At 51.5% G+C, this 27,645-nt stretch overlaps 7 protein-coding genes across 7 annotated transcripts; 4 read left to right on the top strand and 3 right to left on the bottom strand.

The window, feature by feature from the left end:
- Positions 1–695: 695 nt before the first annotated feature.
- EV422DRAFT_532567 (putative cysteine synthase) lies at positions 696–2,599 on the top strand (the record flags this gene model as incomplete). The annotated part of the gene is made up of 5 exons (XM_053070543.1): positions 696–855; positions 943–1,191; positions 1,253–1,406; positions 1,476–1,647; positions 1,736–2,599. 5 exons carry the CDS (start codon positions 696–698, stop codon positions 2,312–2,314), a joined length of 1,314 nt encoding a protein of 437 aa, XP_052924676.1. The 3' UTR covers positions 2,315–2,599.
- On the bottom strand, positions 2,600–15,515 carry EV422DRAFT_620718 (uncharacterized protein). The gene is made up of 20 exons (XM_053074110.1): positions 15,249–15,515; positions 15,146–15,188; positions 15,033–15,065; positions 14,803–14,960; positions 14,468–14,746; positions 14,198–14,401; positions 14,000–14,134; positions 13,813–13,941; positions 13,624–13,751; positions 13,362–13,561; positions 13,065–13,295; positions 10,322–13,009; positions 8,452–10,254; positions 4,902–8,383; positions 3,708–4,841; positions 3,560–3,649; positions 3,318–3,495; positions 3,090–3,241; positions 2,849–3,022; positions 2,600–2,763 (listed from the first exon to the last, which is right to left on the bottom strand). The coding sequence occupies exons 1-20, from the start codon at positions 15,267–15,269 to the stop codon at positions 2,653–2,655; spliced, it is 11,373 nt and encodes a 3,790-aa protein (XP_052924675.1). The 5' UTR covers positions 15,270–15,515; the 3' UTR covers positions 2,600–2,652.
- Positions 15,516–16,467: 952 nt separating this feature from the next.
- Positions 16,468–18,162, top strand: EV422DRAFT_507050 (kinase-like domain-containing protein; the record flags this gene model as incomplete). The annotated part of the gene is made up of 6 exons (XM_053068621.1): positions 16,468–16,606; positions 16,669–17,069; positions 17,104–17,470; positions 17,541–17,730; positions 17,804–17,981; positions 18,061–18,162. The coding sequence occupies 6 exons, from the start codon at positions 16,468–16,470 to the stop codon at positions 18,160–18,162; spliced, it is 1,377 nt and encodes a 458-aa protein (XP_052924674.1).
- Positions 18,163–19,054: 892 nt separating this feature from the next.
- EV422DRAFT_487941 (uncharacterized protein) lies at positions 19,055–21,047 on the bottom strand (the record flags this gene model as incomplete). Its single annotated transcript, XM_053067407.1, has 5 exons — positions 19,055–19,326; positions 19,426–19,693; positions 20,255–20,536; positions 20,620–20,906; positions 20,972–21,047. Coding segments are annotated over 5 exons (1,185 nt in total), but the record flags the coding sequence as incomplete, so codon positions are not given.
- Positions 21,048–21,487: 440 nt separating this feature from the next.
- Positions 21,488–23,259, top strand: EV422DRAFT_532558 (Haloacid dehalogenase-like hydrolase-domain-containing protein). The gene is made up of 10 exons (XM_053070542.1): positions 21,488–21,763; positions 21,895–22,094; positions 22,177–22,220; positions 22,282–22,350; positions 22,419–22,439; positions 22,500–22,600; positions 22,669–22,689; positions 22,755–22,816; positions 22,888–23,023; positions 23,109–23,259. The coding sequence occupies exons 1-10, from the start codon at positions 21,650–21,652 to the stop codon at positions 23,241–23,243; spliced, it is 903 nt and encodes a 300-aa protein (XP_052924672.1). The 5' UTR covers positions 21,488–21,649; the 3' UTR covers positions 23,244–23,259.
- Positions 23,260–24,745, bottom strand: EV422DRAFT_532553 (uncharacterized protein). Its single transcript, XM_053070541.1, has 4 exons — positions 24,121–24,745; positions 23,867–24,038; positions 23,608–23,800; positions 23,260–23,532 (listed from the first exon to the last, which is right to left on the bottom strand). The coding sequence occupies exons 1-4, from the start codon at positions 24,516–24,518 to the stop codon at positions 23,387–23,389; spliced, it is 909 nt and encodes a 302-aa protein (XP_052924671.1). The 5' UTR covers positions 24,519–24,745; the 3' UTR covers positions 23,260–23,386.
- Positions 24,746–24,800: 55 nt separating this feature from the next.
- On the top strand, positions 24,801–25,881 carry EV422DRAFT_507046 (uncharacterized protein; the record flags this gene model as incomplete). Its single annotated transcript, XM_053068620.1, has 2 exons — positions 24,801–24,851; positions 24,880–25,881. The coding sequence occupies 2 exons, from the start codon at positions 24,801–24,803 to the stop codon at positions 25,879–25,881; spliced, it is 1,053 nt and encodes a 350-aa protein (XP_052924670.1).
- Positions 25,882–27,645: the final 1,764 nt, after the last annotated feature.

Here is a 27,645-nt window from a genome sequence, read left to right as displayed (position 1 = left end):
AAAGGGATGTATGTAGAGGGCTGAGACACGGTCGTGCAGGAGGGAACGGCGCACGATATCAAAAATGGGATTGAATGAAACGAGCGAGACACCATCCATGCCTCGAATGCGGATCAAGCAGGCGCTAAGGCCGTGCGGTCACCCCATTGTGGCAAACTGTAACGCCCAGTGTAAGGAAAATGTCATGTATGTAATAAAGAAGACTTGAACCAAAACAGAACAAAAAGCAGTCCACTAAAAGGTGCCAGCAACATCTCAAAAAAATGTGCGTTTTCTAAAAGTCTGCCAAAACGCGCCCTTTCCGGACCTCGCGCTCCAAAACCGAAGCTTGGACCCATCCTCGCCAAAAGCTTCATAGGCGGCATAGCAACACATCCAACCGAATTAGAAGCATCATTCATCGTAATCACACAAGGCTTCCTCCCCAACCAACTCCCATTCGCCTTCCACCGTCATCATCCCACTCCTGGACACAGACATAGACATAGAAGCGAGTATATATGCGAAGTAACAACAAAAAACTTAGCTAGCAGCAACACTACAGTAGAGGGAGAGAGCTTCTCTGGAAAGTCAATTCATGGACATGTGAACACCCGTCTGGATTCGGAAGTAGTCGTGATCTGTTTGCAGTGGTTGTCGGAGGAAGGGCGGGTGGTCGATGACAAGCGCGCGTCGCAACTGAAGACCACGCCCGCATGCGATCTCGCGGCCTCACACACGCGGCGCCGCCTGCGAACTGCACACTCTCCCGAACGCGCAACCCTTCTTCCCAACGCCCACGCCCAAAGCCCATACTGTATGCGAGAGGGACGTCGGTCTGTGCGTCAACCCCTCTCCGCTCCTCGGCACCCCCGTGTGAGCGCGCACCTTACGCAGAAAAGGTTTCGGGAACTGACACCACACGAACCCTCCACTCACACGATTTCTTCCCTCGAGAACTAGCAATGCGCACCTCCACTACTGCAACTACGATACTGATACGGCAGAGCGCTAGACTGTTGCAGTCCAGCCGCTCCCCGGTTCTGTTACCTCGCACGCCCTTCCGAAGCTATTCGAAAATTGGCACGGATGCCACGGTTGTGGACACGCTGGTTGGGGCTGTCGGTAACACCCCGCTGATACGATTGAACAGAGTCAGCCAGGAGACGGGATGCGACATCTACGGGAAGGCAGAGTGGATGAACCCTGGAGGTATAGCCAGCTCCGTGTGCATCCTCCCACACACGTACTGGTTTTAACTCCCGTCACTTAGGTTCTGTCAAAGATCGCGCCGCCCTATATGTTGTAAGAAACGCTGAGGAACTTGGGCTCTTGAAACCGGGTGGGACGGTTGTCGAAGGGACGGCAGGAAACACAGGGATAGGATTGGCGCACATTTGCCGTTCCTTAGGTTACAACCTGGTCATGTAAGCTCTTGGCGGAAAGGTGCGTTCTCGCCCCTTGCAGCGACGCTAATGTCAACCGCTTCCTTGCAGATACATGCCGAATACGCAGAGTCAGGAAAAGATTGACTTGCTGCGCATGCTGGGAGCCGACGTTCGACCAGTGCCAGCAGTGCCCTTCACGGACCCCTCGAATTACAATCATCAGGCACGGGATTATGCTGAAAGCGTATCGAACGCCGTTTGGACGAACCAATTTGACAACGTATGATTTTCAACGTCCATTCTGCGAAGAGCAATGTCATAAAGGGCCTTTATAACTCATGTTGCTGGGATTCTAACAAAACGCATAGATTGCGAACCGTCAAGCTCACATCGAGACCACTGGTCCGGAGATCTGGCGTCAAACGAATGGTGGCCAACTTGATGGCTTCACCTGCTCGACAGGCACAGGTGGCACTCTAGCCGGCATTACACGTTTCCTCAAAGAGAAATCGAATGGACGCATCAAATGCTTTATAGCGGATCCCCCCGGCTCGGTTTTGTATGCATACAAAAAGCAGGGCGAGCTCGTGCGCACCGGAGAATCGTCCATTACGGAAGGGATCGGTCAGGGAAGACTGACAGACAACCTCGCCCCCGACTGGGATTTACTCGATGATGCCTTGCATATTCCTGATTCGCAGACCATCGCGATGGTGTACAGGCTGTTGGATGAGGAGGGCATTTTTGTTGGGGCTAGTTCGGCACTCAATGTTGTTGCTGCAGTGGAGATGGCAAAAAAAATGGGGCCGGGAAAGAAAATCGCGACTGTCATCTGCGATGGAGCGTATAGGTATCAATCACGCTTATTCAGCAAATCATGGCTGGAAGGGAAGAAGTTGTTCCACCACATCCCGGAGCGGCTTCAGAAGTACGTACTGTTAGCTTAAGACTTTCAGGCAGCAGGAGCAAGAGCAAAGATTGGGAAAACCAATGGTGGACATTAAAATGACAGGGTTAGGGGTTACATTGACCAGATTCCCGTCTCTGGCGCCGTGAGCAGTTCCGGCCATATGGATCAGTTGAGCTGCGGAGGACTTCAATTAGGCCACGATTCGCGACCCCACCAATGATTTCATATTCGATCCGAGCATGAGTAGCATATGTATGTAGCTTGCATTGTATTTAGCCAAAAAAAAGTATACCATCAGCGCAAAAAAGATATATATAGAACAGATTTCAACTGAGGTCGGCCATATGCGAATCTTCCATGGCGTATAGGGGTTTTCTACAGCCTGGCCACGAAAGCGACATCCATTTGGCAGAGCTTGTGAGGATTGACCACATTCGAGATGAGGTCAAGAATAGTTTGGTTTGCTGGTTCGGCACCGTCGATTCCCTATGGAAAAAAAAGTGGAAAAGCACGTTGTCCTATGATCAGTAGTCGCTCTACAGCGGAAAAGCCAATGTGATGATCTAAATACCTTCTCGCGCTCTTCTCTGCATGAGGTCCCTATGGCCCGCTTCAGCATTAAATCACAATTTTGGAGGGTGAATTCCTTCAGCTGCTGTTCTTGCAAAGGGGCCTTTTTGAACAGTTGCTGGTGGGTGATGAGCTCATCTCGAACAAATATGCTCAGATAATCCTCAAACTCGTACTGAGGAAGAACGATGTAGTGAGCAAGCCGGTCGTGGCAAGATCGCCAGTAATCATTTTAGACTCACCGAAGGCTCTGTTAGCGCTCTTCCAATGGCTTGTATGGAAGGAGCAAAAACCCCGTCGACACCTATCGGGGTTACGAAGTGCTGAATATTCGGCGTAAAGCGGAAGGGAACCGGCTCGGAGTTCGTGAACAAGAATGTGGTATGGGAGATTCCTAATGGAGAGACAATGTATGCATTTGTCAGCATATGATGAGAAGCCTTTCTCATCGCGGATAACGATCAGAATACCTGGTATAAGTTCATGAAACCATACGTTTCCGGTTTGCCGCGATATGCTGATTTTGTGCGGTTGTCGTGGACCGATGCTGGTGATTTGCGTAATGAAGGTGTTGGCTGCTAGAGATCGAGTGAACTGTTTCCGCATAGCCCACAAGTCGCCGTATGACTTCAGGGCTCTTGTCATAAACTGAAGACGGTGACGATAAGACCGGGGCCAACAAATTAGGCCATCCTAAGAAATCATGCGTTACCTTTGTCAAGATGGTCTCCGGCATAAATCTGTTCGCAATGTCCTCCCAGATTTCGGCTTTGAAATTGAGGAGCTGCACCCTGTCCAGTTTCTGCGTAACAAAGTTAAGGACAAAGCAGTGACAAAAGTGAACACCAGGTACGCCTTACCCCTTGCTTGTCGAAATTGTTTGAGGCATACACTTCTCGCATGCGGTCCATATAATGCTTTGAGTGAATGTCTTTGTGCAATTTCCTTTCACCACAGTGGTGCTCCCAAACCTCTTGCAGAGTAACGTAACTAGGATCATCCTCCACGAGTCGAACAGTAGGTGCTAAAGGTACGATCAGCGGGAGGTGGAATGACAGGTTTCTTCTTCGGGTCTCGACCCGCCGCTCTAGCAGATCGTTCAAGATACGGAACAGTTGCATTATCCTCTCCTCTCTCCTGCAGTGCTTCGCGGCCGGATGCTGGACGCTAAAAGGATGGAATGTCCCATCGTGGCCCCGGATGGTGAACCGACGGTGACAAGCAGCGGTGCTTCGAATCAAATCCACCTCCGGCTCAAAACGATCTATGCGCACAAAGTCCTTGTTGTTGTCGCGTATGAGGAAATACTGCCCGGGAACGTCGATATCTTCGAATTTTTGGTACTCGAACTCCACAAGCCAGTGGCTGAAGTGCTCCAAGTGTTGCTTCTTCGGCCTGGAATCTAGTAATACCTCCAGATTGTCGCGCCATTCTCGAAATCGGTCCACGAGTTGCGCGAGGTTGGGTTTGCTTTTGATGAAGTCTTGTTCAAAGGCAGCCTTGTACTTCATGTGATTGGGCTGCATGCTCTCCGAAAATCGAAGAAGATTCAGCTCCGTTGCCGTTGATAGACCACTGCCCTGGTCTCCTGCATCGCGAGTCATTTGTTGGATGTACATCGCTAGCCCGTCATGCAATAGAGCAACTATTAGCCTATATATGTCCTCATCCGTAGTTGGCTTCAGACGCTGCATGATCTGGTCGAGCATGGTTTCCATCGACAAAGCGAGTAATGGGAACGCAGTCTTGACTACAGCGTTTACTTCCTCCACATGCTCCCATGCCTGAAACTTGCGCGGGGCGGCCGGTACGTGAATGGGATTCGCTGCGTTCGTCGGAGTGGGGCCGTCCGCTTGGCCCGGAACACTGTTCTCGGGTATGGTGGGTATCTGCGATGACTGCTCTGGTGGTCGCATTCGCTGAGATTCAGCAGCTTGCGACTTTTTCAAGGCCAATGTCTCCTCCCTCGTCGTGCGCAGTTGGAAATAGAGGGCCTGGATGCAGATATGAAATGAGGATTTATGGGATACGGCTCATCCTGTGTGTCGACTCACCTGCGGGAACTGCTTGGCAATTTTCTTCAAAATCTCCTTTGCTTGAGGCGCCTCCCTGCTCGACAGAGCTGCCAGCAGTTGTGGAATGAACGTCGTCCAGTACCATACCGGAGTCTCCCCTTTGTAATCATCGAATGTTTTGGCAATCCTGCCCTCATTGTCGTCCAACGTGAACAACCATAAAATACGAGCCAGACATTTTCGAGCCCGACCATTCTGATAGACACCTGCCGCGTGGAGATAACAGTTCATAGCTCCTATGCCGTACTTGATTTCCTCCGGGCGCTCTTTGAAGACACGATCATGATACTGAGCATACGCAGCCCATGCCTTTGGTAAATTAACCTCCATTTGCACAGCTGAGGAAAACGCACTCTCAGCATCCTCGTGGAGATTGAGTTTTGCGAAGAAAACTCCTTTAAGAGCGAAGAACTCGGCCTTTTGGGATGGATTGAAGTACAACAGATTCGTATTGTTGATGACATCCAGGCCAGTGGCGTAGTCTGTTGCGTTGACGAAATAGCTCTTTGCTTGCTCCCGCAGCTTGAAGAACGCTTCGTGAATTTCAATGTTGGGAAGCGTATATATTTTGCTCAGTGAATCATTGCAAACGTCAATGAGTTGCTGTTTTCGCGCAACGTTGGCAAACCGGTTGATGATCCAGGCTGTTTCATGGAACCCTTTGAATGCTTGAGAGCTAGGGTTATCTCTCGGATTGCCCATCCCTTGCTGAGTATTGAGGTGTGGAATCAAAGGCAGGTACGCTTTGTTGATCATCTGGAACACGTGCTGCCTCCAAGCGACGAAGTGGCTCCACAACGTGATATCATCCCAACGATTTGGCAGGCGATCCTTCCATGTTGATAATGACGGCTTCATTTCGTTCGTTTTGTCGACGATGTTTGCAGCCGTTGCTGAGCTCAAGACGTCTGCTATGGCTGAAGCGTCGCTCAGTTCCACAAATTGCTGGAAGAGGTGCAACAATGGAATATGTGCGCTGGTAGCTTGAGACGGCAAAGCGAAGTAGCGCTTGATGGTACTTTGTATTCCCTCGTCACAAACTCTCGCGAATTCTTTTCGTATTGCAGGAAGTTCGTGCGAATGCGTGGCGGCTCGTTCATTCTGACGTAGCAGTATCATGTAAGCCTGATATACCTTCCGCATAGGGTTCGAATCGGACAAAGTTTCCGTGGTTGACTGTAACAGATCACGATCACTGTTCCAATCTGATAATCTCCATGAGCACTCCAAGAATAGCTCCGAATTTGATTCCTGCTTTGACAAGTCAGTCAAGAGATCCCATTGTTGTAATTTCTCAGCGCAGAGGACCCAGTGCTCCTCCCATAGACGGTATTCAGACTCCAAGTATGGCATAACGCCACTACGAGCTTTCGCTTGCGCCGTTTCGTACAATCTCTGGGCTTGACTCCATAGCCCGCAGGATTCGAAAGACACCCCCGCATTAGTTTCGGCAAAAACTGATCTTCTGCGCCATATTCCGTAGAGGTAATCATCTTCAGAAAGAGTACCGAACAACTCGCAAAGAGCATCCATTGTCGTTTCTCGTATTTTCTCATCCTCTTTGGCAGCAACTGCCCCCGCGAAGCGCGTCTCGACGACGGTTTGTTGCAGGAGCTCGATTGTCGTATACCAGGCGTTGTGCGTCTTCCCGAGGTAGCGAACCAGTTGCGGTGGTAATTTTGGTTGAATCGATGGATCGCAGCGGTTGATGCCGTCTAGCAAAGTCCGGACGACGTTCGGGTTGGTATCGATTTGTTTCACGTGATAATCTTTGGCCAAGAGCGGGATCAATGACTTCCGCAAGTCATGTCGCTCTCGAGATGAAATGATACCCCAAAATGCGGGAAACAGCTCGACCCACATTGTGTGCGCGAACTCATTGTCCCAGAAGAGGAGATTGCGCGTGGGTTCGATCAATCCAGACACCTTTAGTGACCGCAATGTCTCCAAGAACTGCCGATGACGCTTCAGGGCTCCGTTTACTCGGCTTTTGCATGCATCCGCCTCTCCGGTTCCAGCAGTTTCTTGTCCGTCGCTTCCCGGCTCAAGTGCTTGAAGCTTAAGTATGTCTAGGGGTCTGTCCTGTGGCGCACTACTGAAAATGCTTCCATCTGTCAGAGCGCAACCAAGGAGTAAGTCCAAAGCCTGTCGTGGCCAGAAATAAGCGGCTAGATGGTCCCAGTTTTGCACAGAGATGATGTAGTTGATTCTAAGCGAAACGGATCGACCAATGCTGTTGTCGAAGATCTCTCGAAACTTTTTCCTAACGGCTGGGTTCGCATGTTTTGTTCCGTTCAAAAAAGCATTCTCCAGACGCACAGTCAATTCTGACTGAGTAAAGCTCGGAGTGCTGTAAATCGTCGCAACGACATCCAGATATTCTTCAGAAAGCCTGGGGTCCCTTTCCGTCGCCTTCATAAGACGATCCATCAAGTTCGCTTTCTCCCTCGCCGTGGGAAAAGACTCCGTCCCGACGAGCACCCAATAACGGACCATTGTCAAAATGGTTCGCAAAAGTTCCATGTCTGAAGAGAAGTCCGTCAGTTGCACCAGGGCCTGCAAGAAACTCTTGCGATGGTCGCCCATTTGGGATACCCGAGGTTTCAGCAAATGAAGTAGGAGCACCAGAAGCCGTGATGGTGAGTCCAAAGACACAGGACCACCGGTCGGAGCGTGTTCCTGATGATCCTTCACAAGTTTCGAAAGGAGCTTCATCAGATCTCCCAAGTAATGGTGCTCGGATTTGAACGGAATGCTTTGCATCAGGGACAGAAGGCAGTATATTTGAGCTGATGAGCTGGCGTTCCCTGATGAGCCTGCGGCAGATGCGCCCGCGGTGATTTCCTTCAGGGTGGAATTGATCTTGGATTCGATGAAGCGAACGAAGCTGTTTCCTGTGTCCGTCGCATCCTCTGCTCGGGTCTCATCGCTGGCATCATAGATCTTAGAAATCAGCGGAGCGAGAGCCCTGGCCACTCGTACGTTGTCCGCTTTGATCCACTTTTCCATGAGCCTTTGTATCGCCGCGATGTTGGTGAGCACCCACTGAATTGGCCGAATTTCGATAAAAGCGGCCAAAATCTCGATCGAATTTAGGACTTGCACCATGTGGAGGTCAGAGACCTCCAACAGCATCGCCTTCTCAAAGCTCGCCAGCTCCAGTTTGACGTCAGACCATGAATGCAGGCATTTCTTGATCAAGTTGACAACACGATGCGTCGTGGCTTTCCGGGACACAGCCTCGGTCAGGTTACAAGCGATCCGTGTCAGGGTAGTGATCACAAGCTCATGGTCCTCCACTGACATGACACTTGTGGATAAGGCCGAAGCTGGAGGGGAAACGTCAAGGGGGCTCTCAACCACGGTGTCGATGACCATGGCGTCATCGGATAGAAGGATTTTCTTCTTGCTTGGAGATTCCAATTCGGTTTCAGGTGTTCGCTTCCGGGGTAGACCTGCGTCTGGCAAAAGAATCTTTAGTTGAGTTCACTCGGTCACGTCATGCGAATGTCTGTCTGTTCGAGCTTACCTTCGGATATGTCCATTCTGTGCTCATCTCTGTCGGGCGTCTCCTTATTCTCCGCCACCGGTAGATCCCAGTTGACCAGCAAGTCGCATAAATCGATCGTCAAAATCCGCGATTCGGGGTTCGCGTGCGAAGAAAAGGCCAGCCTTGACAAGGCTTTGATCATTTGACGGACGAACAGCAATCTGTAATCGTAAAAGAGATCGGGATATCGGGCCACAATCTGGTATAGCGCGACCAGCTGCGCGAAGTTGTGAACATCCTCCACAATGATCTTGCGAGTCCAGCGGATATACAGAGGTAGTGCCGACTGTCCATCCGGGGTTCCAGGGACTGCGCCAGCGCGCTTTGGTAAGACCGGAACGAGTATATCTAGGGCCTGTCGAACCAGTATGCGGCCTTGCGGGGTCTCTGATTGGTGAGCCCTCAATAACGCAACGTAGATTTGGATGACAATCTTAGGCGGGGTTTCATATACTTCAATGAATCGAGCCAGTAACACATATGCGGCTTGTTTGCAAACGACATCCTCCACCTTGATATGGTTCCAAGCGAATTTGATAACATCGTTCCGGGTTTCACTGATGATATCCGGGGCGTATTGTACCAACAGACATGTGTACTGCAACAGTTCGACTTTGAGGAAATCGGATATTGCTTGGGATGCGCCAGATTCCGAGGAGAGTGGTAGCCACACCTTCTGCTGTGTGGCGGTGATGATGTCGGGGTCGATCAGGCCCTCCGCTTCCTTCCGCTCAAAGGTAACACGGAGCATGGGATTGACCAGAAACCGCAGGATGGTCGTCTTGCTCCCCTGCGAACGGCCTTCTTCATCGTATGCTTCCAAGAAACGCTTGATGACCCGACATTTATAGGCTGTGCTCCGGTTTGAGATTATTTCCCGGAATACAAATTCTTTTACGCTGCCGGGATCGTTCATGAGATCGTGCTCAAAGACTCGTAGGAGATCCATGAGGACGTCAACGTCGTCCGCATCAGTCTTCAAGAATTGGAAGAAGATTTCGACAATTAGCTCCGTCAAGAGCTCAGGAGACTGCCGAGAATCATTCCATTTCACCGGTCCATCAGAATGCTTACGCCAAATATGGCACACCGCATCTAAGACGTGTCGATGTTCAACAATCCACTGCGGATGGGCCATCACCAATTCGTGAACGATGATCACGCCTTTGAAGCGCAGGCTCTCTGGTTCCGCGCCCTCGCCCACAACACCGATTGTCCGTTCAATCAACCCCGTCGCGTCAGCTTCGATAGCCGAGCGAAACTCGTCGGCTTCGGTCATTCGCAAAAGATCGGCTAACAGCTCGCTGTACGCTGTGTCCTTGATTTTTTCCATGAATAAGGTGGCGGCTTCAGTTGGATACCGGTTCAAGAATTTGATCAGGGGTAGTCTGAAGGGACTCGTGGCTGAGCGGCGAAGGAAAGATTCCAACTGAATGATTTCTTTCACCATGTCCGCCATGTAAATGTTTGCCGTCGGAGGAAGCAAAGAAAATATCTCCAGGATGGCAGCCATGATTTTCACCTCTTCGACGTCCCCATTCGGTTTGCCCGAAGCTTCTGCAAGCATGGTGGCGTTCCCCCAGAAGATAAGGTGATCAAGGAGCTTCTTCCCTATCTCCACCTTGAAGTAGTTCGTCAACAGCTGTAGTAAGCGTGCCAGTCCTTCCAGTCCCGATACCGACAGCCGCTTCGGGTCTGAAAGGTTCACAAGTATCGGACGTAAACCGGACTGCAATTGATCCTTAGGCAATTTCCCTTGCGTTCGCAAAATTTGCTGCAAGCCTACACACCAGGTACGAGACATTAGCATAGGGTAGAGCATGGCGACGGCCGTCAAGAAAGTGCCTACCTTTGTTCGCAGTCTCCACAACCTCCGAGGACGTGGAATAAAGTGATTTGAAGAAAACGGAGACGATGCGTGCTCGAATCTGCGCTTGTCGCGGCGTTTGAAAGTCTGGGCACTCCATTGCGGCAGAGAGTAGGTTGATGCAGACAACGCGCAGGTTGGTCAGAGGGTTGAGAGTCTTCGTTTGCGTGGTCTTGCTGACCAAGGCTTGATCCTCCGCGTCAGCCAAGGCTAATGCTTCCGAAATCAAACGCATCAGCTCGTCGCCGAACAAAAGCAACGGCGGTCTCAATGTCAGGCAGTAAGTGATGGCGTCAATGTGCCCGATCTGCATTGCAAATGGAAGCGCGCGCAAAGGCTTCGCAAAGATCCGTTGCAGTAACGTGTGCTTGACCGGTCCGAGCAGGTCCGTCACCTCTCTACCCAGTATCGTTGCGAGTGTCTGAAGGGAAGACTGAATGGCATCGCGCACAGCGCTACTCGAGTCCGACAACTCCGAGATGAGAAGTGAAATCAAGCTATGGAACTTGAGCTTGCGCTCCTGAGTGAGAGGGACGTTTTCGTCCACCCGATTGCACACTTCCAAAATCCGCGCTAGGGTCCGCGTGGCCTCCTCGGCGTTCCCCATGGCCATATCCGGTGATCGATCTTTCAAGACGTAAATGAGGGCTTTAACGAACTCCAATTGATGACCAAGCATCCATTGCAAGCCGACCTTGACATCCGTTATAAAGATAGATATCCCGACACATCCACCAATCTTTCGGACCCATTGTTGCTGATAGCACGACGAGCAAAATCGGGATGCAAGGCGATGCAGAGCAGGAAGTTCTTCCAGGAGACCTGGTTCAGGTCCCAGAATCTCGACACACACTTCGCAGAATAAGAGAATCGCCTTCCGCGCTGCATCTTGTCGTTCTGTCTTCTCTGATGCCATAGTGTCGATAACAGCTTCGATGAACCCGCTGACACGCGAGATCTTCATGTTGGCCGCGGTAATGGGAGACCTGTGCGTATCCAGCTTCGGTTTCCCTCTCGCCTCAAACATTTCAACGACGCTCAGAATCGCAAAATGACGAACAATGTCTTCCACTAAGCCCCAGGCTTCGTCGTGTAGTTCCGAGTCGATGCTGGCAGCAAACAAGGCTGTTATGACGCGGGTCAAGGTCTTGTCATAAGCATCTTTCCTGTCCGCCGAAATCAGGGGGGGATCCATGAAGGGTCGGCTTTCTTCGGATTGATTCGCCGAAGAGTTGTCACTCGGCTGTTTGTCATCAGATGGCGCAGATTTCATCGCCTGCTGTTTGCTCAGTCGTGCAACATGTACCGCTAGCCTTTCCGGAAAGTCTTCAACCGCGCCTTCCTGATCAAAAAGCAAAGGCAAACACGACTTCACGAATTCTAACGCATGTCGCCTAAAGTGAGGAGTGCTCTTCCTTTCGTCCAAGATTGCACCAGAGAGCTCAAGCACAGCATCTAGAGAGATGACCCTCGATTCTCCCGAATGAAAGTAGACTCGTAACTCCACCAGCTTTTCCATAGTGGAAGCGACCTCCATTTTCGGCTGTTTGACGTTACGCCGGTTCCGTCCGCCTAGCTTTCCTAAGATTCGCACCACTGCATGACTATGTCCTGTGTGGTAGGGTAACGGGCGTAGATGGCGCGAGAGCGCCGTCATAAGTTCTGTAATAACCGGGCTCATGATGGGATCCAGAAACTCCTTGGTGAGATTGTCGACGCATAGTTCGAGAGTTCGCACTCCTTGACTGACGAGTTCTGTTCCTGCCTCCAGTGCCAGCACGAGAGGTTTCATGAGATACGACAAGAAGGGAAGAAGAACACTGAGTCGAACAGGTACTGTTAGACACAGTTCCACGAAGAGCTCCTTCAGAAACTTTGTACTCGATGCGGCCAGCAGGGAGTTCAAGCCCTCCAGGAGAACATGCAGAAGAGGTAGGACTTCCTGGTACAATTGCTCGAAACGACCGCCACCGATGCTGCGGAACAGAGCTCGTAGCAAATGGAAGTAGTTGAGGGAATTCTTTGCTTTCGTGGAGAGCTTCATCGCCTTGACTATCAGCGGCCCGATCTGTGGACGGAGAACTGCCTCATTCTTGTCGGGGAACAGCGTAACAGACATGAAAAGAAGCTTGAAGAGTCGCAGCATCACCGAAGCGTAAGGTTGTTCCCTGTTCCCTAATCGATCGAGGTTGTCCACCAAGAATCGAACTACCAGCCCGGCAAACGGAGTGGAGACAACGGTGCTGGCCAAGAAGTACTGGCAAAGTGACAGCACTGTCGGATTGAGAAGTGTCTGATCGACGATGAACTCCATCTGTGATGCGAAAATCTCTTGGAAGACTGGAGGCTCGATCAGGGCAAAAGTTGACGCGAACCCTTCAAAGACCTCCTTCTCCTCTATCGAATCGATGTATGGCGGAAGTTGTCTGTCACTGGCGGTGGCGGTGTGGCCCTCCGCTCGAGTGTAGTCCAGTGTCCAGTAGTTGTAGCAGATCATCCCATCTTTCAAGATCCTGACGAACAGTTGAACATCCTCGCGTTCGAAGTTGTGTGCGAAGGTTGCCCACACTTCCGCGTTGTAATTGGGCGGAATGGGCCCGTTGAACGCTCGAAGAGCATTCAGGACGGATTTGAATCCTTGCACAAGGTTCTTGAAGAGGAACCGAATATCTACAATGTTCGATCAGTACCAAAAGCTTGGAGGCCGAGGTGAAAGGCATATTACCTTTTGCGACATCTGCAGTCCCTTCGAATCCTCTCATGTATGTTCGAATGGGTTGCGACAGCCCAAGGTCAAGATATCCATTCGTGTTGGCCATTGGTACAACCCCATCCTCCGTTTTGACGGGTTCGGCTTTCCTTCGCTGGTGGTGCTCCAGAATCACAGGATACGCCAACTTCAAGGCGGTAAACTTCTGCCCAAAGGCGCGCATGATTTTCAAGAGAAGTTTGCGAGCTGTTAGGAAGTCAATTGAATGAGCAGCCTGTGAACAGTCCAGTAAGGGACATATAAACCTCATACCTTCTGTCTTGTCCGTCATATTTGACACGCAATCCACAAGATTGATCAACAGCTTGGCGCACATTGTCTGAATGTTGGGCGCGAAATACGAGTCGTGGAGATTGTGGGAGTACATATATATAGCTTTCGACAGCTGCGCCGTTGTGAGGTTGTTCCGGACATGGTGAATCAGATCAACCAAAACGCTATGCGCTATTGGCCTGGGTCTACATGTTAGCGAACAGGACATTTCCATCGCCACATGCATACAACGGAGACCAACCGCAACGTTTCTCTAGTTGTGACGCCAGTACCGGCGAGAACCTCCTCGTTCAGCAAAATGTCCACATGTTGCACAAAGGCCTGGCGGAAATCCGTGTACCAGATATGTCGTGTAGCCACCAGCAGTTCCTGTCGTAGGAACAGAACATCAGAGGTGGTGATCTCCAGGTTGCCACGCGCCGAGACGCACCTTTCTCGTTGCTGCCACTTCGCAAGGAAAGGATCTCAACAGATAAACAGTCCCATCTGCGATAACCTGCTGATGCGGCTTCAGGATTGCTACGAAGCTCCTCAGTATGTACGCAATGAATGACACCGTCTAAGGAGTGAAAAGGTGAGGAGAATGAGAAGGAGCCAAGTGAGGTGAACCGCCTTACCTTCACTTGCAGTGTCAGCAGATCAAACATAGCTGCCCGATCTGGAACGTCTGGACTCAGACCCACGAAGGCAATCTCCTTGGCATCTGCTTCGGCCACGTGTTTCTGTTGTTGACTAGGGACAAGCGATAGGCACTACACGGGCAATGTATCACAAGGAAGTCCGACGAATGCCCGAAAGACTAGTACACCACTTACGCTGATGACCAGGGGAACGAAGGCTGGCACGTTCACATGTACAACTTTGCGGTACAGCTGGAACAGCAGTGCTATGACTATCGGGCACTCTGCCAAAACTTTGAAGCTATGCAAAACATGGCGCAACTGATGAGGTGTCTCTCCCACATCGGTCGTAGTGACGAGGGGATCCGTGGACTTTGGCAAAGGAACCGTTTCCGCCATCTGAGAACCCATTGGAGAATAAGCTTTTCATGTACTGCCATCCAACGAAATGGGAAAAACTGATACCTTCGCTGGCTTCGGATCCTCGAAAGTCTCTTTGAGGGTATCTTCCATGTTCTTATACATCTGCTGCACAGTCTCCAAGAATCCCTGCACCCACTCATCCAGGTTGGGCTTGAAGTTCTTATGCAAATCCACCAGAATCTTCAAGGCAAGGGCCCCATTGTCCTCGTTGTCATCGCGTAAAAGGCGCATCAGCGCGTTCATGATATGGGCTAGTATGGGTTTCAGGGCCTCTGTGGGGGGGAGTCTTTGTATGATTTCAAGGAGGGTGGTTCGTAGTTCCTAGGAGAGAACGGTTGGCATATGACCCAATATGCAAATGTGAGGATTAAAGGTACCTGAACCGGTGAGTTGCTGATAAATACGGGTGCCTCATCCTTCAGAACCTGTGCGATCTTAGGGATCACTTTGTGCATGACCTCCGGATTCTCATCGTCCTGGAAGAGTTCGATTGACTCCCGAAGATCGCAAGCTGCTCGCAGTCGGGTCGGGATATCTGAATTCCACACCAATTCAGTGAATGTCATCGCAGCCTCAGAAATGGCTTGCGTCCGTGAAAAGAACGCACCTAACGCTGTATTTGCCACTTGGTCCGCATATTCTAGAAAGAGAAAAAATAAAGAATGGTGAGACACCACTTCTCGCTGATGAAGATTGCTGAACTCTCGGACAGATCCTCACCTTCGCAGTTGGCTGCCGTCAGCTGCAGCTGAGAGCCCGGAGTCTGAAAGGGTCAAGTGGGTTGAAGATCCCAGATCACGTGGAAAGAGGTGGTGAGGCGTACCTGAGTCGGCGGAAAATCCATTGTGGTGATCCTCTATGAGTGGAGGTGTCCTGCCTTTAGGGTTTATTGATGACTACTTCGGATTTATCGGTCCGGTTAGGTCAGAGATCACGGTGGACGAACGCCATTACTGGTAGGGGTTCACGAAAGGTTCCTTGGTACGGTAACACTAAGAAGTCTCTAGTGCCCGGAGCCGCTGGATCCAACTAAGACCTGGTCAATTATTGGCTTCGAAGAACAAATCTGTTTTCGAACGCAGCGTTTAGGTAGCAATTGCAATGTCGGAGAAAGCAATTCTGAAAGGCGGGGAGGGGTTGGGTGAACTGTGCAGCTGTCGAAATCGTGCCATACTTGATATTTCGACACCGGACGCTGTAAAGTAACATGCTGTCAGAAGCGTAAAAGTGGTGTTCAACATGATGAGCGAACCGTGCATGCGTGCATTTCGCGCACACTTCGACTTTTTGTGAGTTCATCGCTTGTGGGGAAACTGGACCCATGTCTATTCAGTTTTGTGAGGGAAGATTGGATTTGGATGCCAAGAGCACCCTGCCAGATGGTCATGGTCCTTCCACCAGAGCTGGAGCGCCTTTACCAGACTCCTTGCTTACGACGTCCGGGCCGTGTCCCCCTCGTCTTTTTGTCGGTCCCGACATGCAGTACTGCGTTCCCCTCGCCGCGGCGTACCACACACCGTGCGGATGCTTCAAGTTTCCATCTTGCGTGGTTCGCTGCGGGCAAGCCACTGCAACCGGGAGACCCTCCGATCTTTCAGAATAACTTGATGCCGCCATGGGGCAGTCAGGACCGAGCCTCATTGGATAGATAGTCTTGAGAGAAAGTTGAAAATATATCTCGCGGGAAGGAGGGAGGTACATAGTTGAAGGCGGGGCCTGGGAAAGGCCAAGTCACCGGGGGGCTATTTAGTTGACCGGCCCGCCGGAGGCCGCTGACCGCTCGACCGTTTTGACGGCGGCTGTCAGGGCGGCTGGCTGTTGAAATGATTCTGATATTCGCGCTGGACCTGAATTCGAGGCGATCCTCAGGCTTTCCGGAAGCCTGTTTTGTCACCTTTCCCACCTGGCGGCGACCGCTGGAAAACCAGAAACGTACATATATATACACGTAGAGAGACACCCGACCCCCGGGCTATCTCTTCCCGGTCGGGTCGTTCGAATTCAACCTCTGCCTCCCGATTCGCTGAATTCTCAATCCAACAATGCAGGCCGTTGGAGAAATGATGTCGCACATGAATGTGGATACCACCCCGCCCTCGTCGGCGCCCTCTTCGCCAAAGCCAAGTCCGCCTACCTCAAGACCGGCGTCGAGCAGGTCAAAAAGAAACTCGGGGATAGAAGGTACTCTCATATCGCCCGAATTCTGTTGAACGAACCACCGCACTGACCTTCGGTACGTACAGGTGGCATTAAGGAAACCCTCAACGCCGTCCTGAAGGAGTCGGAGGACGGCAGCAGAACCCTAAACCAGTATGTTCTCATGCAGACCCTCGGCCGCGGAGCGTACGGGACTGTCTACTACGGTCTCGACACCACCGACCCGGCGAACCCTGAACCAGTGGCTATCAAAGAGTTCTCGAAACAAAAGTTACGACGACAAAAGCTGCAGAGGGAAGGAGGGGCATTCGGGGCGCGTGGGAGGTTTCGAGGGCGTGGAAGGGGTGCGGCAGCAACGCAAAGGGCGGATGCGCTGAGTCGAAGTGATAATCCCATCGATCTTGTGAGAGGGGAGATCGCTATTTTCAAGAAGCTAGATCACCCCAACGTTATCAGCTTGTTCGAGGTGCTAGACGATCCGGAGCAGGTAGGCGTCCCGCATATCTCGATGTCTCTCGCAGCATCGTTCTGGATTCTGCCACCACCGAATTGACGTCCGAACCGCATTCTCCGCACAGGACTCTCTGTGGATGGTCTTCGAACTTTGTTCCCGAGGTGCTATCCTTGACGTCTCGACCGAAAAGGCAGTTCAACCCCTTTCGGAGGCAGAATCGCGGCGACTGTTCCGTCAAATGATCCTTGGAATAGAATACTTGCACGATCACGATATAGCACACAGGGATATCAAACCCGACAACATGCTCCTGGCAGAGGACGGAACGTTGAAGATTGTGGATTTTGGTGTATCGGAAATGTTTGACCCTGCAAATGACAAGGTCAAGACGTCCGCAGGGTCGCCGGCATTTTCGGCCCCGGAGGTTTGCGCTCGTTAGTACCTTTCGTTCGGCGGTTCTTGGGATTTCCATATTCAATCACTCACATGCTTATTCTCTTCCAGCCCACAATGGAAATCACTCCGCACGGGCATGTGACGTGTGGGCAATGGGCGTCACGCTCTATTGCATCCTGTTCGGAAAACTTCCATTTCACGGAGCCTCTATAGTCGACCTATTCGAAACGATTATGAAGGACGAGCCAGAGATCCCAAGCTCAACGAATCCAGCGGAATCCGATATCCTGCATAGATTGTACGTTACATTCAGGGAGCCCCATGCACAATCATCACCCTCTCTCGCTAACCCTCTCCTCGCTGCTCTGTAGATTAGAGAAGGACCCGGAAAAGCGCATAACGATCGAACAGCTGCGGTCTCACCCATGGGTGACGGAAGACGGACGGGATCCCTTACCGGGGAAACAGGAGATCGGTGTCCCTGTACCAGATATTACGGAAGAAGATATCGTTCTCGCTGTCAAAGGCGTTCGACCATTATTCACCGTGGTGAGGATTGGGGACTGCTTCCTGCCTTTGAAGCGGTTATCCCGCGCGAGCTCACATCTTCCTCTTTTTATGTATGCAGCTCAAAGCCGTTGCCAAAATGAAAATGAGACGACTAGCCAGTCGATCCTCATCCACGGATGACACTGGACCCGCCAACGGAACGGGGGATCTAGTACGGTAGCGCGAATAGACAGAATTCATACTTGGATTTAATATGTACAAAAGCACACTTTCCCCCCCGGGTTGTCCATCGCTCGTTGAACGAGCGAGGATGCGATCAAGTACCTCATAGAGTCAGGCGTCAGAGGCGCCCCTCGACCACCATTTGACATGATAGTTGACAAAAAAGATAGTTACAGTAGCTGCAGACGCAGAAACTGCAACAATGAAGTTTAGCGTTGAGCTCTGCTATCCCAAAACATTTCCAAAAACAGAGATTTTCAAAATCTCCTCCACTGGGCGTGGAGTTACGAAGTTGAGATTGACGCCGTGTCAATCATTGGCACCGACGCCGACGATGTGGATTCCTTTCGTGGTGGTGATCGTTGCAGAACTGACTGCCCTCGCGCTCCACCAAAAGAATTGATATTCCACCGTTGGAACAAAACCCCATTTGGGTCTGTGGCCTGCGCGTCCATAGACATGCACCGCCTCGCTGGGAAGCGGCGTTTGGTGGCGAGGATGGACAGCTGCGCCACGTTATCCGTCAAGTCATCATTCGACTCGGACGCTTCTGACGAATCGAGGGAGACGTTCGAGTCTCCAGGGCTGTCGTTGACTCGAAAGGCCCACATGGATGATGATATTCCATTGTGGTTGAGTAAAGGGCTAATGCCGCGCGACCGCCCGGACGAGAGGGAGCGGGAGGTTTTGTAGCGATGTCGGTACCGTTTCGCAGCGTTCATGACGAATATATCGTAGGCCTGCGGAATTTCGATGGTCCCGGCTGCCAAGCTCAGCCGCCGCCCGCGGGTGCTGTTGCTGGTATCCGACTCGGCTGTCGAGTCATCGGCGGGTTTATCGCCGTTCGATTTCGCGGCTGCCCCGGAGGCCGGCGGCCTCGCGCTCGCGCCCATGTTTTCCCAAGTGTTCCGGTTGCTGATCAGGTTTTCCGCCAGACATCGTGTCGTGGGGAAAATCTCAGCTAGGACCTCAAAGTAAGGGCGAGCAATGTAAGTGTTGAAATCGAAACCGATCTGAGCTGGAGAGATGGAATCGCGATCCATGCTTGGTGTTACTGGAAGGCCGGTCCGGCGTTCCTGTTCGCCTTGGAGAAAGAATTCTTCCGCAACCATGTCGGCCCAGCGTTTGCAAATTTCCAATGGTCGCGCCGCATTGCTTATATCTGTGGGAGGGGCACATGTTTATGCCAAGAATGGCACGAGACGGAACATCAGCCGGATGTGTCAGTACCAACGAGAGTACAAGAGTAGACATAGCGTACCTGCGGCATGTAATATCGCATTCGTCATGATTTGTCTGTGCTGTGGTGTAATGACACCCACCATGGCAAGACCCTCTCCCTGATTGCTATCATCCGACGATGGCGGTTCGAGCACAGAATCGTCAGGTTTCGCATCTGCAGCATTCAACGATTCGGCGGACATCAATCCCTCGCGCGATTCCGACTTCGCAAATGAAGGGCTCTGCGTCATGCGCAACTCCCCCGGCACCTCGTCCGACTCTGATTGCCCCAACTTCTCCTCCGAGGTCTCATGAGGTGCCTCGCGAAGGGTATTCTCGAAGTAACTCAATCTGTGTCGAATTTCAGAACCTCGCTTTGACGGCGAAGACGATGGGGCTGGGCTGGGTTCACCATCGCTGTTCTCGTCAATGGCGGCCGTAAAGCTTCGCCGCATTCGCGTCAGAGACGGTCTCTTTGTGACCGCCTGAAGAATATGCTCCTCTTGCAACGCGCGATCACCATCGTCCGTGGGATTGGTGAAACTTCTCCGCAGCCGACCTTTGGAGCCACGTTTAGACAGCAGGATGGCCTGAGGGTCTTCCTGCACATCATCCAGTACCACATCATCTCGCTGCCGATTTTCATCGATTGCTGGGGTAAGACTGCGTCGCAGGCGGGCTTCCGAAATTCTCCGGCTCAACGATACACGTTGCGATCCGACTTGCGGTAAAGGCAGGTCGTTCTCGTCGATTGTTGCTTCGATGAGACTATGTCGCACACTGGCATCTGCCGTCCTCGGATTGGAGGCACTCGTGGGAGGGGCTTCCTCTACGGAGCCATCGGAGCCGCCCTCCTCATTGCCTTCCACCGATTCGACGGAATCATCCGTCGGTCCGATAACCTCTTCCGCCGTGAAGCTCAACTTCTCAAGAAGCTCAAAGTGATGGCACATATCGGTATGCAAGATGGCTTCAATCGCGATGTTTTCGATGATCTTTGGAATGTCCACCAGATGGCTCGCCACTTCGCCATACTCTAGTCCAGACAAACACGAGTGCTTCGCCAACAGCGCACTTAGATGGTCGCAGGATTGCATTTCGAGCACTGATTTATTGTCGTATTTACTGGCCACGTCCGTTTTGGCATTGATCTTATGCGTCAGGTTTCGAATAAGATCGTCAGTGCCGGTCAGTATCACGGTAATAATGAAAACGCAAGCGAAAACAGGTATACCTGATATAGATTGTTGAAACCAGGATGCAGCACGTCATGCGCTAAGGCAGCAATCAAGATCGCAACGAAATCAACAGTGGAAAACTGCAACTTCTCTGCCAATTCCAGGTCAACCAGACTCCAGTACACCATGTATGTAACATCGACGGCGTGAAGAAAGCTGTGGTATGCATTGTCGAAGTAGCCGGCGGCCATGTCTACGATGAAATCGAGCAAGCGGGCCAAAGCTGTACTGCTAGGTATGAGCCCGTTTCGAACAAACATGCCCAAGCAGATTCCATAAAGCTCTGAAACGAGACTTTCAGTCTTAAAGCCCATCTCCACTTTCGCAATACTTGCAGGTTCCACTTACGTGGCTTTGACCAATTCCATACAGCAAAGTCGATGCCGAGAAGGCCGTCCAGCTCGCCGCTGGAGAAGTCGCGCATAGCCTAAGAGTAAGGTGTCAGACAAGTGATACGGCTGCATACATTAAGTTTGGCGAGCTCGCCTTCAGAGCCTCGTCCAGCTGTTCCGCCGAAAGACCTGCTTTCGAGTCCTGCAGCGAAAGTGAGCCCATCGTCACCATTGACGACGCCCGATAAAGGGGGGGCGCCGTCTGTAAGAGAGCATCGTCGTGCGCAGCGGGGAGGTTGACTTCAGGATTTGACATGCGTACGATTCCCAAGTATCTGAGTTCACTGTTCGTTAGCAAATTCTCGTCAATTCTCTCTGTCTCGGCTGTTGGGTATCTTTCCCTAATTTGTGTGTGTTTGAGCAATGACCACTGGCATGCCCGATTTAGGAGCCAAAATGTGACGTTTACATTCGCCTTCTTGGACATGGTTTTCCCCTCAACGCGTCGCGCATTCCTGACTTTGTTTTGTTTTTTCAAATGGATAACTTACTGTATAGGAGAAACATCACCATTTCGGCATCTTGCGAGACTGGACTCCCTTATATGATATAGGCTGTCTGAAGGGTTCCCCTGCTTCCCCTGCTTCCTCGCTCACAAGATCGGTTCCCCCCAAACTCAGTGTGTCATCTCGGGATGGACGTTTTGCAAATGTGTCGGCCTTTTCATATTCCAATGAGCGTTCCTTACCTGCTGAGACATGCACGAAAACATGCCTTCAACGGAGGACGATCAGCTTGCATAGCCGGGGTAAGGACGGTCGGGGTCGGACTGGTGCTGCAGTTATTCCCATCCGGCCTTTCGCGCTGTCGAACTTGGCTGCGCGCGTGGTGAGAACCGTGAGAATACAGTAGCATCGCTTACATATGTGCATGTTACAGCTGGCCCACACTGCTTCAAATTCAGAACTTCACTCATTGCAGCACGCAAGAAAAAGGCAAGGGCAAAGGCGCGACAAAGCGCATTTCAGGATGGCGGCAGCAAATAGCACCGGAGAGACTTCGGGGAAGGTCTTCTTCTTCGATATCGACAATTGCCTTTACCCCAAGTCGACCGGGATTTACAGGGAGATGGGGCGAAAGTGAGAATTCTGGAGCATCGAGCTGTGTTGAGCGACTACATAGCCGATCCCTGATGGTCAAAGCGTTGCAATCTCCTTTCAGGATCCACGCCTACTTCAAGCGGCTTGGCTTTCCGGACGAAGAAGGTATAAAAAACGCTGAAGGTCACGATCGGACAGCAGAGGGTCTAACGTTTCACTCCCGCAGCAACTGAACTGCACCATCGCTACTACAGAACCTATGGCTTAGCCCTTCGCGGGCTCGTTAAGCATCATGGTAAAACTTTGGCACGTCCCATGAGCTGAAACGGGCTCCTGACTTACGCTTGCTTCGTTCTTGTCCAGATGTGGATCCGATGGCATACGGTAACCTGCACCACATGCCCGCAAACGTCCGTTGGAGACTATGACTAACGATTGGTGTAGACAGGGAAGTCGATCAAGCACTGCCTTTAGAGCAATTCCTGAAGCCAGACCCTGAACTCCGCACGATGCTGGAAACAATGCAGGGCGTCAAAAAATGGGCGGTAAGCTACCGCTTGCATGTGGGTCTGTGGCCGAGCTCGTTTATTGACAAATCCGCCGCTCTGTGCAGTTCACAAATGCATACGAAGTTGTACGTGTACCTTTCCGCTGATGAAGGATCTGTGTAGGCCCTCCTCACAAATGTCCTCACCGTAGCACGCCGGACGGGTGTTGAAAGCTCTAGGAATCGAAGATCAGTTCGCTGGACTGACCTTCTGGTATGTTAAGCACGACCGCAGCTGCCCTCATCCTCGGATGCTAACCTCGTTGCCCTCTGACGTCCCATCAGCGACTACGCTACTCCAAACTTTCCTTGCAAACCCGAAGAGGTTTACTATGAACAGGTTATGCAAGCCGCTGGCGTCACGGATCCGAGCAAATGCTACCTAGTGGATGATGCGGCTGCGAACATAGACATGGCGAAGGTATGTCACCGGGATATACGCTACCTAACCGGCTAACACGCGCTCCTGCATCGACGTATCTGACCCTAAACTATACGCGGCGTAGAAACTTGGTTGGACGGCGGTTCACGTCGCTGACGATGTCAGCGCTGAGCCTAAGCATGGAGACTTTCAGATTTCCCATATTCACGAACTTCAGGAAGTTCTTCCCGAATTTTGGCCCGATGGAAATGTCAATTGAGTAGAATAGTAGAACCTCTATATATAATATCGTGTCGTATCAGTAAAATCTCAACGCCGCGGAACATCCAAAGCCTCCATTGCATATATTTTGTCCTGCTCCACGTCCCTTTGATGCCTTCTCGTAGCTACATGTTACGAGGTTCATTCGACCTTGCCCTGTTTGGCCAATGAGGTGGGAGGTAGTGTTTTGATGCTCTTCAACGCCTCGAGCATTTTGGCTCTTGTCTTCTCGATAAGTGCATCAACGTCGGCTGTCTTCATGCCCTCGGTGGAAATGGGGTCGAGGACTGCACACCGGAAACACAACGGAGAATGGTGAGCAAATGAACGCCAAATTTCGAAGGGCCGCGCGTCGGTCTCACCCTTCATGTGAACAACTCCCGGCTCGAAAGACCAGTTCTTCTTGTCGTAATAGGGATGGTAGGTAGAGCAAACAATCGGAATCACGGGAATGTTGCCCTGCACTGCAAGATGGAAGGCGCCCTTCTTGAAGCTGAGCATAGAGTCATCGCTCTGATGCGAACGAGTGCCCTCCGGGAAGAGCCACAAACTGAGCTGCAAGGGAGAGAACAGCGTGAGAAATGAGGCATAAGCATATGTATGATGCATGCCACCAATTACCTTCTTTGCCTTCAAGTAGACAGCAACCTTTGCCATCGTCTCAATAGCGCTGGTTCGGTTTCCACGGTCAATGAAGACGTTATTTGCCAATGCCATGAACCAGCCAAGCACTGGAACGTATTTGATTTCCCGCTTGGCCATAACGACGACGTTCTGCGGTATCACGGCGGCCCTGTAACAGTGTGTGCGTGATGGTTAAGCGGACTGCCCAAAGTAAAGTGCGTACAGACAAAACCGATGTTTTCGATACGGACATACAAATGATGTCCAGCGAACTCTGGTGATTGCATACAATGACAGATGGCACGTTATCTTGGTTGATTTTGCCTTCCACAACCACGTTCATCCCCGTGAAGTATGGACCCAAGAACCTCATGGTTCGGGCAACCACCCAGTTACAGGAGCTAGGTTTGCCAAGGAGGTACATGACGGGACTAGCGACAATGCCCGCCGTGCTCGAGAGGAGACCAGCGATGATAAGGCCGATCATCCGTATTATGTAGCGGAACTTTTGAAACCGTCGGAACAGAAGGACGAGAGCCACGGCGGCGATAGCCACCGCGGGGACGGTTGTGGCGGACATTGCTTTGATGAGAGCGAGAGGTGTTGTTGGGCGAACGGCAGCGATTCCAGATTTGGGGCTTTTTTGCATAGCGGGGTTCCACCCAAGGCACCTCTGAAAAGTATATGCAGGTCGACGAGAGTACAGTGATGGGTCGATGGGTCGAGGTTTTAGGTATTTTAGCGTTTCTCGACACGACGGAGGTGAGGAGGCCACAAGTCTCGCTTCCGCGGAATCGCGTGGGAGTTGAGCCGAGAGTCTGGATCCACATGCAAAACATGGAATGCCTGACGGCCTGAGTTATCGCACACCGGTGCTATTGAAGACCAGGGCTATTCGAAAGTCAAATAGCACCAACTTCGCGACGCACCTATGCGCTGGAATATCACACCAGTGCTATTCCAGGACCAGCAGTACGTCGTTGTATGTACATCTGTTTTTGAAAACACAGGACTGGGCAATTCAATTCAAGAACATTACCAAAGCCGATCGCTTGAAGGGCAGCCTGGATTTGGGCACTCGCGACAGCCAAGGTACACCCACGTCTCCCGTCGTCACCCCGGCCTTGCCAACTTACGTCCCAGATCTTGAGATCAGCATTGCAATCAGCACCCCAGCCTCCGACATGCTGTCTGACATGGGTGATGATCACTACCCTATCCTCACTCCAATGGAGGCAGAGGAGGCCCTCTCACAGTTCCCCGCAGGCCAGGAAGAGCCAGAGCCCGAAGTCTACAACAGAGGCCGCCGCAATTCCTTTGACTGGCTTCAGGAAGAGTGGGACTACACTCAGAGAATGTCGAAGGAGGCTGAGGACCAGGACAATAAGCCCAGTGCCATGCCTTGCAAACCAGGCCCTGACGATACCATTGCCATCACTTTGCTTTTGAAGAGGAAGCTGATTCCTGAGAATCTTGCGCCGAGATTTCGACCGTTGTCCGAGGAGGAGATACAGAGGATTAAGGAGGCAGACAACAACCCAAACACCGTCCGCTCTACAAAGACGTGGGTCAAAAAATGGAACCAGTACAAGGAAGAGTGCCACTTGACCTATGAAGATGGCACTGTCAACGTTGCTCAATTGAACAAGGTGAGAACCCACAACTGCTTCCGCACGGTCCATTTGTTTGACCTCAAAGCTGATACCTACTTCACGCAAACCATTCAGGACTTGGAAGCCTTCATCATTCAGGTCAAAATGGACAATGGGGAAGAGTTTTGTGACTCCAGCTTGGATACTGGCTTTGGTAGTCTTGGCCGCTATTTCAAACTCAAAGGGGAGGAAAACAACCGGGTTGTCAATATTCAGTCTGACACTGAGTTCCGTGGTGCACGTACTATTCTCAACGTGAGGATGGCCAACTTACAGAAGATGGGCAATGGTGGGACCAACGCAGCCTCTGACCTCAGCCTTGAAGAATTTCGCACTATGCTGGGTTCAGCCTTCTTGTAATGTGGAGTGTCTGGTCTTATTGGAGAACGACACGTCGCGTCTGTTAGACAGGCCTTGGGGAAAAATACCTGTATGTGATGGGAATATACAGGTATTTCCTGGCCTATGACGCGTCTCGACAGTGTTCTCCAGTTGGCTCCGACCTCATGGGTACTTTAACAGTGCTCGTCGCGCGTTCCTATGCACAACAAGTAGTTCTTCTACTACATATTGCATAGCAGAGCCGACGAACACCCAGTCCGTCTACAATACCTTACAGCAAAGTAGTTATTGTATACGAACATCAGTTAAACAACCCGTGTGGAAGGTAGTCCACATCACACTTCTGCTCGGTGGACACGCCGGAAAGCCTTCTCCACCGCGTTTACCTCTACCTGTCAGTCTTCCTCGTTGAGCGCGGAGGAGAGGCAAGCCGCATGGAGGTTAAGCTGAAGATGATGGCTGCTGGGGAGTACTATTTTGAGAGAACCATGACCGTTGAAAAGAATCACCAGGGCGGCCGCCGTGCTAAAGGCCTCGTTGCTAGAGTCAATGTCACTCCGCTCACCGTTGGGCAATCAGGACCCTCTGCCGACATTCGGAAATACCTTGAGAAGCGTTCTGGACTGAACACTTCACGATTCTTTGTCCGTGCAAACTCAGCCAAAAACCTCTTGGCATCCGGCAAATGGTACATCGATGCCCCCGTTGGCAAAAATACCATCTCAAAGTGGTTGAAAGAAGCGTGCATTCAGGCTGGAATCGATTGCAACGACCGAAAGCTTGTCCCGCACTCTGGCCGTGCCACAGCAATTACGGCACTTCTTGAAGCTGGGGTCCATCAGGATATCACCCAGAAAACTTCAGGACACCGCAGCGCCGCAGGCCTTGCCTTGTACTCTCAAATGAAGGAAACTCGTCCTTGCCGTCGCTAAAGTGCTCGATCCAACAAACGCCAAGGGAAAGGAGAATGAGCTGCCCATCATTGTTGGCACGCAAACCATCAATTCCTGGACGGCTACCGAGACGAAAGTCAGCACCATGGCGCATCCCCCCAAGTCTCCTATCAAGCGGTTGAAGGTCAAGATTCCTGCGAGGCCCAAATCAGCCAATGCGGATGATGCTGATGAAGCATCCAAACTTCCTGACGGAGTAGAATCAGATGCAGCCCATGTAGCCCGTAGCTTTGGTAGTTTCCTGGCCAATGCAAAGGTTGGCCACATGACTGTTATCAACTGTGTCAACTATAAATCTTAGGCAGAATATTTGTTGTACGGTGTGTGCGATAAATACAATATAACCCTTGTCCTCTCGGGAAATTGCTCAAATCGATCCTCGGGGCCTTGTCTTGGCCTTGCAAATAGTCCCTCGGCAAGCCTCGGGCCGATTTTTAGGCCTCGACGCGTCCCTCGGAGCGATTTCTCGCGAATTTCCCTTGGACGCGGGCTATATCTGCTACGTCAAAGCCATGAATAAGACGCGCAACACAATCCGCGTTGACGGACAACGGGCAGGGAAGAACGGAAAAGCTTTACGGAGGGGAATCTATAGGAGGGCTGATGGGCGTAGGGAGGTTTGGGGCCGGTCCGCCTGGAGGCATGGATTGATGTGCTGTTTCATATCGGGAACTCTCCGACTCTACCTTGGCCCACCGGGCCCAACCCTTCTCCCAGTTTGACTTGCCCTGTTTGAGTCCGTTCTCTCAAAGAGAGACACACGCATACAAGAGACGGTGGGAGTCGAGACGATATACAGTACGGATGCGGTGTGTGCAGCGGTGTATGC

Source organism: Fimicolochytrium jonesii, assembly GCF_025526975.1.
Source record: "Fimicolochytrium jonesii strain JEL569 chromosome Unknown EV422scaffold_15, whole genome shotgun sequence".
Classification (NCBI taxonomy): Eukaryota; Fungi; Chytridiomycota; class Chytridiomycetes; order Spizellomycetales; family Powellomycetaceae; genus Fimicolochytrium; species Fimicolochytrium jonesii.
Note: the sequence above shows the minus strand (reverse complement) of the source record. Positions and strands in the feature narration are given on the sequence as shown.

What these genes read in the sequence shown, in the direction of transcription:
- EV422DRAFT_620718 (XM_053074110.1), bottom strand. Translation starts at nt 15,269, where the DNA reads ATGGATTTTCCGCCGACTCAG. An exon ending in TCAGCAACTCACCGGTTCAG is followed by an intron (nt 14,747 to 14,802) that starts GTACCTTTAATC and finishes GTTCTCTCCTAG; the next exon opens with GAACTACGAACCACCCTCCT. An exon ending in ACAATTTCGACAAGCAAGGG is followed by an intron (nt 3,650 to 3,707) that starts GTAAGGCGTACC and finishes TTTGTTACGCAG; the next exon opens with AAACTGGACAGGGTGCAGCT.
- EV422DRAFT_532558 (XM_053070542.1), top strand. Translation starts at nt 21,650, where the DNA reads ATGGACGTTTTGCAAATGTGTCGGCCTTTTCATATTCCAATGAGCGTT. An exon ending in TGGCTTTCCGGACGAAGAAG is followed by an intron (nt 22,221 to 22,281) that starts GTATAAAAAACG and finishes TCACTCCCGCAG; the next exon opens with CAACTGAACTGCACCATCGC. An exon ending in TGTGGATCCGATGGCATACG is followed by an intron (nt 22,440 to 22,499) that starts GTAACCTGCACC and finishes CGATTGGTGTAG; the next exon opens with ACAGGGAAGTCGATCAAGCA.
- EV422DRAFT_532553 (XM_053070541.1), bottom strand. Translation starts at nt 24,518, where the DNA reads ATGCAAAAAAGCCCCAAATCTGGAATCGCTGCCGTTCGCCCAACAACA. An exon ending in TCTACTTGAAGGCAAAGAAG is followed by an intron (nt 23,801 to 23,866) that starts GTAATTGGTGGC and finishes TCTCCCTTGCAG; the next exon opens with CTCAGTTTGTGGCTCTTCCC. An exon ending in GGGAGTTGTTCACATGAAGG is followed by an intron (nt 23,533 to 23,607) that starts GTGAGACCGACG and finishes TCCGGTGTGCAG; the next exon opens with TCCTCGACCCCATTTCCACC.